This window comes from Haliaeetus leucocephalus, unplaced genomic scaffold (genome assembly GCF_000737465.1).
Source record: "Haliaeetus leucocephalus isolate CR32 unplaced genomic scaffold, Haliaeetus_leucocephalus-4.0 Scaffold566, whole genome shotgun sequence".
Classification (NCBI taxonomy): Eukaryota; Metazoa; Chordata; class Aves; order Accipitriformes; family Accipitridae; genus Haliaeetus; species Haliaeetus leucocephalus.
The window spans coordinates 2,706,934-2,720,148 of NW_010973002.1; the positions used below are offsets into that span (position 1 = coordinate 2,706,934).

General features: G+C 40.5%; 1 protein-coding gene across 3 annotated transcripts in view; it reads left to right on the forward strand.

The window, feature by feature from the left end:
- Positions 1–13,215, forward strand: part of IGF2BP3 (insulin-like growth factor 2 mRNA binding protein 3) — a 116,906-nt gene that overhangs the window by 88,851 nt on the left and 14,840 nt on the right. For all 3 annotated transcript variants that reach the window (XM_010577605.1, XM_010577606.1, XM_010577607.1), the window contains one exon: positions 824–955. In XM_010577605.1, the coding sequence (XP_010575907.1) occupies positions 824–955 (132 nt within the window). The remainder of the gene's footprint in view (positions 1–823; positions 956–13,215) is intronic.

Genomic DNA, 13,215 nt, shown 5'->3' on the forward strand with positions numbered 1-13,215 from the left:
ACCTCTGTTACTGGATGGATTTCAAGTTTAGTTTGTAGTGATTATTAGAGTAGTTTTTTAGTTGGTGAAGTGTTTGGGGGTTTTTGGTGTCTCATGATTGGCTTATCTTGATGGCCTGAGATGTTGTCTGTCTAGCTGAGGTATTTCTAAAGCATAGCCATATTACTTGGCAATAATCTGGAAAAGTGAAAAAGGGTACTGACAAGTTTCATATCATGGACAACAAATGCTTCCTACCACATGATACTGCCACTTTTCTCAGGTGTGGTCAGGTAAGGGACATGCAACTTTATAGCTGATGCTTTCTCAGCAAATGCTTGGGGGTATCTTCATCTTTTGCAAGGCATGGGAGGGAAAGGATATGGGGGAGGGAGGATGGGGTTATAGTGTGGTGTATACCCCCCAGTGTATGAAAAGTCAGGGCTTGTGCATGGGCTTTCTCTGTTTCTGCAGGGCTGTCTTTTTAGTATAAAGCCAAAATTATTATGTTATATTATATTCTCTGATAATTTTGTTTACTCTGAAAGTGAATTATGCTATTACCTGAATTGCTTGCTATAAAGTTTGTCATATGTTTCACTGATTAAGTTGTACCAAGTGATTCCCAGCTGCCTTTACAACTACATGTTTTTAATGTTATTGGTCTGTGCATATGCCAGGGAAATAGGTTTAAAGCAGAGTCCTTGGGGTAATGGAGATGAATTTTTTTTTTAAATAACATACTGACATCTTCTCAAAAGGTTAATAGCCTATGCCAACTAGGATTTTGATTAAAGTTAATAACCAGGATTGTAAATCTTAAATAACTCTTCTGCCATTGCAGCTTCAAGCACATTTAATTCCTGGATTAAATCTGAATGCCTTGGGTCTGTTCCCACCTTCTTCTTCAGGAATACCACCTCCCGCAGTGAGTGTTGCCTCTGCTGCTGCTGCTGCTTCATATCCACCATTTGGGGTAAGGGAAGGAAGCCTCTGATTTTGGACGGTTAGTGGATGGTGATACTAATCTGTACAATGCTGGTGTTCAAAACTAATCAGTTTGCTATATTTTTGCTGAATTACCCCAAAGATCTGGTAATGGTGTTTTAGTGGGTGTGTTCTGTCAGTTTTCTAAATGTTGTCTGTCTTCCTGCTTGCACACTGAATATATTTCATGTGGCTGCAGTTGGGAGCAGGCATTCACTGGTCATTTAGTGAAATGCTCAGTGAAACCAGAAAATGGTGTTTCTTAGAAAAGTGTTAGATCCTATTTTCTAGAGAACTTGAATTATTACAGAAAGAAATCTCACATAAAATGGAATTTAATAATTGCTGGAATTTGCAATTAATAATACTAGTCTGCAATTGTATTCCTGTTGATATGGAAGGAAAAAAAAATGATCTCTTGTCATAAAGCGGGGATCTATATGTAGCTAAAATGTTTGTTTGGATGTAGTAGTTTTATAACTGTACAAGCCCTATTGAAATGCAATATTGCTAAATATATAGGATTTAAATTATATGGATGTCATGGTTTAACCCCAGGTGGTAACTAAGTACCACACAGCTGCTCACTCGCTCCCCCTATGGTGGGATGGTGAAGAGAATTGAAACAGTAAAAGTGAGAAAACTTGTGGATTGAGATAAAGACAGTTTAATAGGTAAAGCAAAAGCTGCAGACACAAGCAAATTAAAACAAGGAATTCATTCACCGCTTTCCATTGGCAGGCAGGTGTTCAGCCATCTCCAGGAAAGCAGGGCTTCATCACGTATAACGGTTCCTTGGGAAGACAAATGCCATCACTCTGAACGTACTCCCCTTCCTCCTTCTTCCCCCAGCTTTATGTGCTGAGCATGACGCCATATGGTCTGGGATATGCCTTTGGTCAGCTGGGGTCAGCTGTCCCGGCTGTGTCCCCTCCCAATTCTTGTGCCCCCCCCAGCCTCCTCGCTGGTGGGGTGGAGTGAGGAGCAGAAAAGGCCTTGGCTCTGTGTAAGCGCTGCTCAGCAGTAACGAAAACATCCCTGAATTATCAACACTGTTTTCAGCACAAATCCAGAACACAGCCCCATACTAGCTACTATGAAGAAAATTATCTCTACGCCAGCCAAAACCAGCACAATGGATTAATCTCCAGAAAGCTGCGACATTGTTCTCTAAGAAATATGTGAAAAAGTTCAATAGAATCTTATTCAGATCTAGTGGTGATTGGTAATCATAAATGAGGTCTTTTGTTATGGAGCAGAAGATAATTTGTTGTGTTGGAAAGCTCTAGAGTCTGTCTGGAACGAGATGGTGCTCTGCTATTCAAGAAAAGACAACCTCATTACACAGCGAAGGTGACTTTTTCATGTCTCTTCCCTGTTTCTTGTGGTGGTGGTTGTTAGCAACTCAATGGAAAATGAATTTTCAAAATGAACTCTAACAAGTGGATGACAGAGCTTTACAAACTCTGACGTGGCTGACTTTGCCCTCTTCTTTGCTCCACAGTAACATCTAGAGAGCTAAGTCTGAGACTCTTCCTGAACTAGAAGAGTGAAAATGCGGCACAGCACACTGAACTTTATCAGATAACTCAAGTGGGTCTATATATATTGCACTAAAGGGTAGCTGTTGCCTAAATATTTTTCCCAGAGGAAGAAGCCAAGAAAATGTCACTGCAAGGAACAGGAAAAATTCCACACTCATAGCATTGTTTGTGGGAATGAACAACTTGGGTGTTGTGAATGTATTACAAACGATATTGAGTATAATAGTGGCTTTATCAGGAAAAAGTGCCCCAATGAAAACTACAACAGAAATATGTTTATACTCGGTTATTTTACTACTAATAGCAGTGCTTCTATGACAAACAAATTCTCTTTCCCTCCCTCCCCCTGCCTCAGTTCCTCTGTGCTTTGATTAGAGTGGCAGACTAAACAAAAAATACAGGTTTCTGCTTCATTGTATTGTATAAAATGCCATCTGTGGTAACGGATTGCCTCAATTTATTTCTTTTTTAAGAGAAACTAGAGGTGATTTGCTAACGGTATTTAACTTTAGTGGTAATGAAAAGTGCAGGTTTTTTTCTTTCTTTTTACTCCAGATTTGCAAACTACTTTGCTATTCTTGAGATTCATGCTGTAAGCCTACAGTTCTGTTCCTCAGTTGGTTTATTTTAATTTCTTTCCCACTTTTTCCTTTTGTTGTGGTTCTTTCTTGGTTTTGCTCTAAATACACATCTAAACAGTGCTGAATTTGCTGATTTCAATCTTATTCCTGTCTGTCCATCTGTTGCTAGAGCACCTTTATTCCACCACCCCCCCCGATGCACTGTTTTTTTGGCCTGTTAGGATCTCTGGCAGTTTCCAGGTTTCTGGAAATAGGATAGTGGCAACATCTGGAAAAAAGCATCAAGAAACAAGTGTCATTGTGTAAAAGTGTAGAAACTTCACAGCTGGAAGGACTGCACTGTCTGAACTGTCTCTTGCTCCAGTTCATACTGTTTGCTCAGTTCTCTGAATAAGCTCTTGCTCCAGATAGTCTAGATGTATGACAAGTTATGCAAAAAGGGATAAACTCGCAGATTCAGAGGATAAACTGTGATGGCTTTTGTGGAGGTTGGGAGTGGTTCCAAGACAGCCCCTGAACCTGACACTAAGGGCTTTTGAAACAAATTCATGAATAATTGAAGCTATCTCACCTTTTCTTACTTACATGTGACCTTATCTGGAAAAGAGCAGGTGGCTCTGTGGGTTTCAGGGAAGTCAGCCCTTCAGATTACTTGGAGTAGCTGTCCCTCTCTGAGGAGAGGAAAACAAAGAAATGTATGAGTTTATCTTTTAATGGATGCAGTTTTCCAAGAAACAAGGTTTCCATTTTTAAGTTTGGGGTTTTTTTACTTTATTGGACAAAGACATTTAAATCTTGTTTGTCTATGAAGTTATTTTCTGTAATTTCTGAGTTTTACTCCTCTAACTTTTTTTTTCTCTAGTAGAACAATTAAGACACTGATTAAATAGGGTATGGGGGAATGGAGAAGTAAAAATAGCAAAAGAAAAGGGCTGGCTATATTTTGCAGAAGAAAGGGAAACAATTTGAAAGGCTAAAAGTAACCACAGAGAGGGATCTAGGAGAGCTCATAAGGGATTTAAAAAATAAAAGAAAATAAAAATCTGTGTGGGTAAAGGAGGCTTTAGGGAAATAAGGTCTTAGAAGAAGCATTAATGAAATCACAGGGATACTTTATGTCCATTTACCTATGAGCTATTCATTACCAAGTTCCTTGTTTTGGCAAAAGTGTTTGGGCAGCCCAAGTCCCTTTAACTTGTTTTGAGTGGATGTCCTTGTACGCTTGGGACCACTGATTAGCTGGCATTGTGGATATCCATTTCAGGCAGCAGAACATAATTTCTGAAAACACTGCTGGCATCAGGATATAAGAAGTGTATCTTGCTGCTGTCTTGCTTATTTTTGTCAGTGCAAATTTTGCCTTCTGCTCAGGGCTGGACATGGGTGGCTCTTCCCTATCTCCTGTTTTTTTTGACTGAGTAAAGGTGTGTTCCTCAGCAATTTCAGCTACACCATCATCAGGGGCCTCTTGGCATCTAATGTCATTGAAGTCCTTTTGTGAATGTGTGCATATAGTGAGCCTTGGGACCCCACTATGATGTGCCTGAGAGTTATGAAGCTTTAATTTGAATACCTTTGTGTGGACCCTTGCTTCACCTTGTGGGGATGGACTCACAAGTGGCTCTCCCTTGGGTCAGAAGAGGTAGGTGGGTGAGCTTTGGGCATTTGCAGAAGAGTTTCTATATGGAGCTGATCCTTCATATGTACTCTTTTAGTGACAAGGTGTTACTGTGACATGGTGTAGGACTTGTTCCCAAAGAAACTGAGATGTCGTCTTAATTATTGAAAAAAGTGTCTGTCACATTCCTCATGCTCCTTTTTTATATGGGTGGAAAGAGAAAAATCTGCATAGTAAATGCAGGATCTAGGATTTTGTTATATTGCCAGAACTTAGCGACATGTCTGAACACCCATATATACAGCTGTAGCCAAGTATTTCTAAAACTGAGTATTCAGGAGCTTGGGACTGAGTAATTAGATAGGTTTAGCTGTGTTAACATGAGCTGTGTGATGCTTTATGCTCTCCCTCTTCATGCAAAACTTTGAGGCATATTTGATAAGAGCATAAACACTGTTCTCCAGCTGCTTCAGGAATAGTCTGGTGTCACAAACTTAGGATATTGCGATGTTATCAAACACTGGTTTGCATTTAGCTCCTTGGACTGGATCACATTCAGGAGAGCAATCTCCATGTGACTGAGATACTTCATTCTCTATGGTCCATCTCCACAATGGTTCACACTGGTGTATAACACCAAAGTCTTATTGCATAGAGCCTCATCTAATTTAATCTAATGAGATGCAGCTTCTGTCTCACTAAGAATCTGGCTGTTGCTTTACCCTTTGTCCTGGCAGCAGAGTCCATACAGGGAGGCACAGGCTGTCCTTGGTACCTGTCTGTTTGCAGATATAAACATGCATATGTGTGCACATCTGCTGCATGTGGCTAACAGTGTCTGAGCACCACATCTAGTGCAGGCTAACCATTCTTTTTTTTAAAAATATATTTACTATCACTAGCAAAAATTCTTAATATTGCAACTGTATAATTTATTTGCAAAGTCTAAGCTCTGTTTGCCTGTTTAGAGCACTCATATTTTTCATAGCTATTTAAAAGGGATACAATGGAATTGCATATTGTGTTTCCATTCCTGAATTTTCCTGTCTCTTTTTGCAAAAATCCAAAATTTGTATATTTTAATCTGGCTTCCTGAAAGACAAGTAAATTTTAACACATGGGAATCATTGAAATGTTTTAAAGTTTGAGGAAAAAGTAGGAGTTAAGAAATGTCTCAGTTAAGAATATTAGGAGTTAAAATTCTTTTTTACTATCAAATGGACATGATTTTACTCCTATGATCCTGGTGATGTGATAAAACTAATGGGTTTTTTGATGAAAGCGTACCCTTGTGTGGCCATACTAAGGACCGGTAGCCTTTCTGTGCCTATTTGTAGTTGATATCTCATCCAGCTACTTTTGGGCCTGGAGAATGACCACTTTCTGTTTAGTCTTAAATCTTTCTCCTTAACTCCGCACTTAAATGCTTCTGTGTGTTGCAGTTCTGACACAATTGCAAACAGTTTTGCTAGTCTGCCCACTGTCACTCATAATGAATGTCATAAGCTGAGTACCTGCATGAAGAATTGGGATTTGTATGAGGAGGAGATTAAGATTCTGCAAAAGTGAATATGCCCCGTACTTATGTTTTCCAGAAGATATGTTGCCACAAAAAATGTTTTAGAAAGTATCCCAGCCAAACTGCTTCAGATGTAGTGTTGTACTGCTTAAAGCTGTTTTGATGATGTTGTTGCTTCTGTCTGCTGAACTTTGGGGAGAATATGCACATACTTGTCTCTCGAGAATAGAAGTTTGTTCTCATGCAACACTGAAGATTTTAAAGCTCCAAACAAACAAGAAATCCTTGTCTTAAGAGTTCAACTGTGTACAGTCATGCAATTAAATACACCTGGCCCATCTACTGGGATTAAGCAGGTTGCACCTTTCCTTTTCTAACTGAAACTGGATGTTTAATTGTACATCTGACTGCATTTCTTTTGTAACCTTTGGGTCTGAAATTTGGCATCCCAAGGGTATGAGGGAAGGAGGGCTAACCTGTAGAGAGCTCATCCTGTCCTTGAATGTCCTGAAACAGGGCAATAGAATTCTCTCTGTTGAATGGCAGATGTACTTAAACATATAGGAAGGTGAGACGTAGACAACTTTCCTCCACAAGAGGAGTTCATGCCTGCTGCTCTCCTGCATCTGTAAGGTCCTGTAAGAGACAGCTGAACTTGCGCTGTGTGAAGTTAGCTAAGGGGAAGAGATGCTCCTCTGCTCACAGTAGGACTGCTTTCTCTACTGGTCTTTTTGCATACTTGTTGTAGCTTCTTAAAGGTCTACCCTCAAAATGCACTCTTTCTAACCTTTTCTTTAGCCTCACAGTTAATTTTCAGGTTATGTGATATGCATAGAGGCTTCTAGGAAGGGCGGGGGGGGGGGGGAGGTAGTTTCCTACAGTAAACAAATACCAAGCAATCAAACTACCTTTTTTCGGATGACAAAAAAGGCTTGTACAGCTAGGCTGACAGGTTGCTTTCCTTCGTTCTTTTTGCCATCTCTTGAAGCTTTTTGTTGCAGGTGAGGAACATGCCAATGGAAAACTTTCTCCTTAGAAGATGTGATCAAGAGAGAGATTCCTTCTTTATTCTACAGTAATTTTCTTAAATAATAATAGTAAAGAAGAGATCTTCTATACTGCATAGATGTAAGAGAAGAAATAACTGTATTGTGCTTTTGGCAGGAAAGAAAAGTAATTTAAAATGAAAAATTGCTTCATTGAGGGCCTTCATTTGATGCCCTGAGCATAGATGAGAGACAAGGAAGAGGAAAAACTGTCCTATGTTTCCAGGTACTTTGACTCTTACTTGGTGGAGTTGGGCTCCTTTGGATGTCTGGGTTTGATAGGATTAGCTCATGCAACTGTTACATCTAAACTACCCAGGGGTAGTAATGTATGTACATCTATAATGTGTGTAGTTGTAAGTGGCTTTGCCCTAACTTGGCTAGCTTGTTAAGCAGTAGATGATTTTGTGAGGAGCTGTCCTACAGCCAAAAGAGGATGTGGTTTTGGGGGTGAAGAAGGATTTGCCAGAGTTTTTACAAAATGGTTTTGTATCAGTGAAATGAAAACTATACATGTGCAGCACACACGATCTTGAGAAGGGCACTATAGGACAACAGCATTGTCTGAAAAAACCACTACTAGCTAATTAGACTTCTTTAAAAGGATTGTAACCTCAGTGCCTTGAGTATACCTTTCCTGCTGCTTAGTTTCTGAAATTCATTAATGATGCATTTTTGACAACTAAGAAACTTGCTCCATGGTGCATAACATAGTGGGATTGTTCTGCCCTGTGGAGAAAATGGTTGGTCCTCCCACCGCCTTGAAGTCTCCTGCTCCTACCATGCTGTGTTGGCAGGGACTCATGTCCGGAGTAATCAGAAAATATTCTGCCTCTGGAGATGGACTGGCCCCTAGTGAGGGAAGAAAAAATGCAATTGGCACTGTATGATGTATAAAGATCTGGCAAGTTGACAGCTGGTGTCTTTTCCAAGGTGTTGAAGCCTCCAGTTATTCTTAATAGCTCCTTTTACAGTTCTGAGGTTGTCATAACGCAAATAGTATCACTCTCTAACTAGTAATGCACACTTTTAAAAATAAAAATGGCTTCTTCCTCACTGCAGGTTTGAATACTTGTAGTGATATTTGTAGTTCCTTGGGACAAGAGATAGGAACTTGTGTTGGTCCCCTGCTCCCAGATTATTGTTGTGGGAAGAAGATTTAATTGGTGTTCCCTCGAACATCTCAGACTGCCAAGCTTGAAGCACCAGGCTCAGCATCTTCTGAATGTAAAACTAAATGGGAAATTTAATTCCTTAAGGTGCCAAATAATATTTTGTTACTAAAGTGTGCTGAGCTCCTTCAAGCCAGAAACAAAAATAGGTCAAGTCCTCATTCTGGTGTAGCTGGCTCCATCTCTGGTTTGTTTGTTTGTTAAACGTGATGGAAAAATAAGTGACCTTTCTGTGTTTTCACAACCTGTTTTCTTTGCAGCTGCCAAGGAATCCGAGAGCAGTGTCTTTGTAAACCAGAGCTGACGAGTACCTGTATCTTGCAAAGCCACAGATTTCATGGGCAGCTTCTAGGAGCCTGGAGTACCCATGTGGCCAGTGTCACAGACACGATATTTGATGTGGAAGTGTTTCTATACATAAGCGTTTGTTTTGGTGGTCGTGCAGTGTTGCAACACCAAATACCTGTGTTTGCTGCTTGTGAATGACCAGCAAAATTCCTGCTTACATAGTTTCACAATCTGTTCCTTGTTTTGATTTCTGCTTTTGGCTGTCTATTTAGAATAAAAGGTGGCAGATTGCTTTTTTTGGCATTGTGGCCTATCAGATTTTGCAAAAACAAGAAGTTCATGCCATGTTCAGAAATATGTCAGACCTGTTCCTGCTTGTGAAATGCCTTATAACCAGCCTGCCAGAAAATGTTCCTTCTCTGCTTCTGTGATTTCTACCCCCTTGTTCCTGGCTAGGTTTTCATGTTGGAAACACTTCTGATAGGTGCGGTCCTGTTAGTGACTTCTAGTAGTCTGAGGAGATCCCCATGGCTTGCCAGGTAGAAGACAATGGTGATGAAAAGTACTAAAGCTGTGAGCCAAGAAGTAGAGTGAGTAGTAGCAAGTGAGATGATTTTAGTAGCATCTCTCTTAAGGTACTGACCATTGTGTAATAACCAGCTGTGTTTGAGTTTCAGGTGTTGAAATGTAGTCCCCAAATTGGAAAAGCAGACAGGTGTTATTGCTTAGGTTTTTGACTGCGAGGACCAGCTCAGCCAGCTGGACAGAGGGCTCCCCCTGGCATGGTGTACTTTCTGGGTGTCCAGAACTGGTGGGGGGAGGTAGAGACGTGTGGTTTTGCTGTGGGCTGATTGTCTCAGAAAGGGTCATGCTCTTGGTTCATCTAGTCACAGGAGTGTTTCTTACATGATGCTTGCAGGCTAAGGGGGAGCCAGCTCTGCTCTGAACACAGCAGGTTGCCAGCCCAGAGACCTGGACAGTGGAGGGAGGTGGTGTGATGAGCTCCTGGCCACACTAGGTGAAGGTTGCTGCAAGTGTGAAGTTGAAGCTGCTGTGGGGGAGTTCCTTGTCATACTTGCAAATCCTTCCCACCACTCCTGCCTCTCACATCAGTCTGGGGTTCATGTGAAGATGAAGCCCTGGGTGGATGGTGGCAGTATGGTTTGTGCATGGGAAAATGGGTGATGTTTCAGGGTGTCCAGAGTGAAGCTAAAAATACACATTGCTGCTTTCATATTGTGTTTTGCTAGCTCTGGGCTGACTGAATTCAGCAGTGAAGAACTCTGTTACCTTCTGAGCGTAGTCCTGGCTTTTCAGGTAGTGAATATGGCAGAAAGTTTTAGACTTGCAGTATGGTCTTAAATCTGTTCTAAATGAACTGGAAAAGGTCAGAGAGTGGGGGGAGCTCAGGCTTCGGTTTGTTAACCTACACTGGCAGCACCACTCCAGCTGGTGTAGGAGGTGGTGACCCAAGAGGTATTTGCAACAATGTTGTAAAACTGTGGATCCCGTTAGACCTATCTACCAAGACTAAGTTTTCCTTAATAAGCCTCTTGTTTCCAACAAAGGCTTAAACTTTTAGCATTAGTGTTGGGAAATGAAGACACTAGGATTTCTTTCACTGGTGTCAAAAGCTTATTTTTTTAATCAATACATTGAATCCTTCTGGAATGTCTTCAAGGATACTTAGCTTAATGTTGGTTTCCCCTTGCTGCAAGTTTTTACTACTAAATAAGTAAAAGCATGTAGTATAGCTGTAGGCCAGGATAATTCTTCACAGTGCGTTGCAAAAACATGGCTTAAATTTTGACTTTGGGTCTGGTAGAACGTTTGAATGAAATGATACCCCACTTGCTGACAAACCTTAAGGTATTCTGAAGACCAAGTGAGTCATCTGTAGATCTGCCTTGCCTTGGTGATGGTGATCATGGCAGTTGGGAAGGGGGAAAATGGCAAAAGAGAACTTTTTAATACAGTCATCTACTGGTTGTAATTTTTACTTTACAAAGTGGATTTGTTTACTATTTAAAAACAAAAAAAACACCAATAATGCACCAGGCTAGATGGTAGCCAAAAGTTGGCTGAGACTGTTCCATGCAGTCTTAAAATAGTTTTTAATTATTTCCCTCGCAGCTAAAAAAACTGATGCTGACTAGAAATGGATAACATTACTTTGTGACTTTAAATGTGTTGCGAATGAATTACCTTAGGATGAGACATTTAGAGTAAATGAAAACATGTACTGGAGATGCATAATGGGCTTAGAAACCAGCAAAGATCTGATTCTGCTCCCATTGATGTTTGGCACAAAATCCTATTTACTTCAGTGAGTACAGTATTTTTGAAGATTTACAACCTTATCCCAAATGTTGCCATGGATGTACCAACCACATACATTTGACGGAGCAAGGGGTCTGTGGAGACACTTAAAAACATGACTGGAAAAAAATTTGTACTGTTGGCAGGCTTGCAGAAAAAGACTGAGATTAATGCTCAAGTTAACATGAGGGACATAAATAACAAACTTGTCCCCTTATGAGTCCTGCAATGGGTGGGATCACATGCTCATACTGACTGAGGGCGCTGTGGACTGACCTAGCAGCAGCCAAGAGCAAGAGAGGGGGGTTCATCTTGGGGAAGAACTGAGGAGGCAAAACTCTTTTTTTTTTTAGTGGTGTTTGGGTTTTTGTGGTTTTGTTTCTGTCTGTGTGCTTGGTTTTTTTTTAAATACCATTCCCCAAATACAATGACCACTCCCCCAACTCTGGTGGCTTAGGACCTACCTACCACCATCTATCTGAAGAATCATAGCTTTATTTTTCTGAGTTTTCATCCTTGCCTGGCCATGCTTTGGCTGTTATACAAGTGTGAGATGAGGAGGAATGCTTTTCCTTCTGATGATCTATCAGGTAAGGGAAAAGCTCTCCCTCTTGTGTGTGATTTTGGGCAGTTTGGAGAACTGATGCACCAGGCCTTGGCAGAAGTGTTACAGTAAGCTTATCCCAAGGGCAGCTTATTGGGCTCTACAGATCTTTCTAATGGCTACTCTGCTAAGCCAGTTTGCTAAGAGTAAACTATAACGTGGTAGGGATGGCAGCAGAGAAGCAATTGTCCTGTGAAAATCTTCTGTAGGGCTGCAGAATCTGGTTGGAGTGAAGGGGACCATCCTGATGGTACCTGTAGTGTAGGGGCTCCAGACAAGACCAATGTAATGGGGAAGCAGCCAGGGAGCACAGGATTTAGGAACAGATTAAGCTAGACCTTGGATGGAGGTGGTGGGAATTTTAAAAAGAATTTTTTTTTTAAAGAAATAGTTGGTAAGGGCTATTAGGCTAGTGACAGATGGCTGGTGTTCAGGGACTTGCAGGAGGTATGAAAGGAGGTGTATCCAAGCTGCTACAGGAAAAACAGTTGGATTGGTCTAAAACTTTAGAGCTACTGGTGCGCAGAAGCAGTTGCTTAGCTTCATCCAATGGGGTAGATTAATTTACATCTCTGTGTTAGATCACTGTTTCAATCATGATTTAATTGAGCAAGCAGGAAATTTGATTTAAGTTGACTTATCAAGTTTTACATCTGTACTTTAGTTACCTTTCTGAAAGCCTTAGTGTAGTCTGTACTACCACAGCTACCCTTTGCTAACGTAGTGAATGTATCTTTCTATTTAAACAAGTATGCAGTTTACAATTTGCTTTGGTTAATATATTTTTTCCATTTTCTGTTAAAAAATGATGAATGGTGCTTTTCTTATTTGCTTGATTAATTAATTTTTAAATTCTGATTTTTCATCAGGCTACATTTGGATGGAAATTGGAATCTAATTAATGAACAAAACCAGCATTTTAAACTATTTTCATTAGTTAAATGTGTGGGATATAGATGAAAGTTCCTTATCAAGCCTGTTTTCTGTTTAAAGCATACTGATTTTTGTAGAAACAAAGCAAGTATTATCAGTGGTTTATGAACTGAATTAATTCTTTCTGGTCACCATGCTTTTCGTCAGTCTGTTTCTTAGAACTAAGAAATCTCTGTTTCTGGAGCCTTTTTTTTTTTTTAATCTAAAAAACTAAGTTATCCATCTGAGTGAACATCCTGGTGTTGTCTAGCTGTGTGCCCCAGCTACATGTGACAGAAACTTCTCTCCCCAAAGCCATATTCCTGAAGTGTATGCAGGCCTCCCACCCCACTGCCCAGAAGAGCATGTGGCTTGCTTTGTACTGTTTGGACCTACTCAACAGTAGGGTGGACTAGTCCTGAGCCCATCCCACAAATATTGTTAGGGCAGAAGAGGTGGTCTGTGCATCACAGACCTCTGAGACAGTTACTCATGAATCAGGGTAGACGTATAGACCATACATCTTGGAGAACTTAGGTTACTCATTTAAAAGATTTTTTTCCATATTTCTGTCAGTTCCCAGTCTTGAATAAACTATTTTCTTATGTGGGGGGAAAATAAAGTGAATGGGAAAGAGGACAAAAAT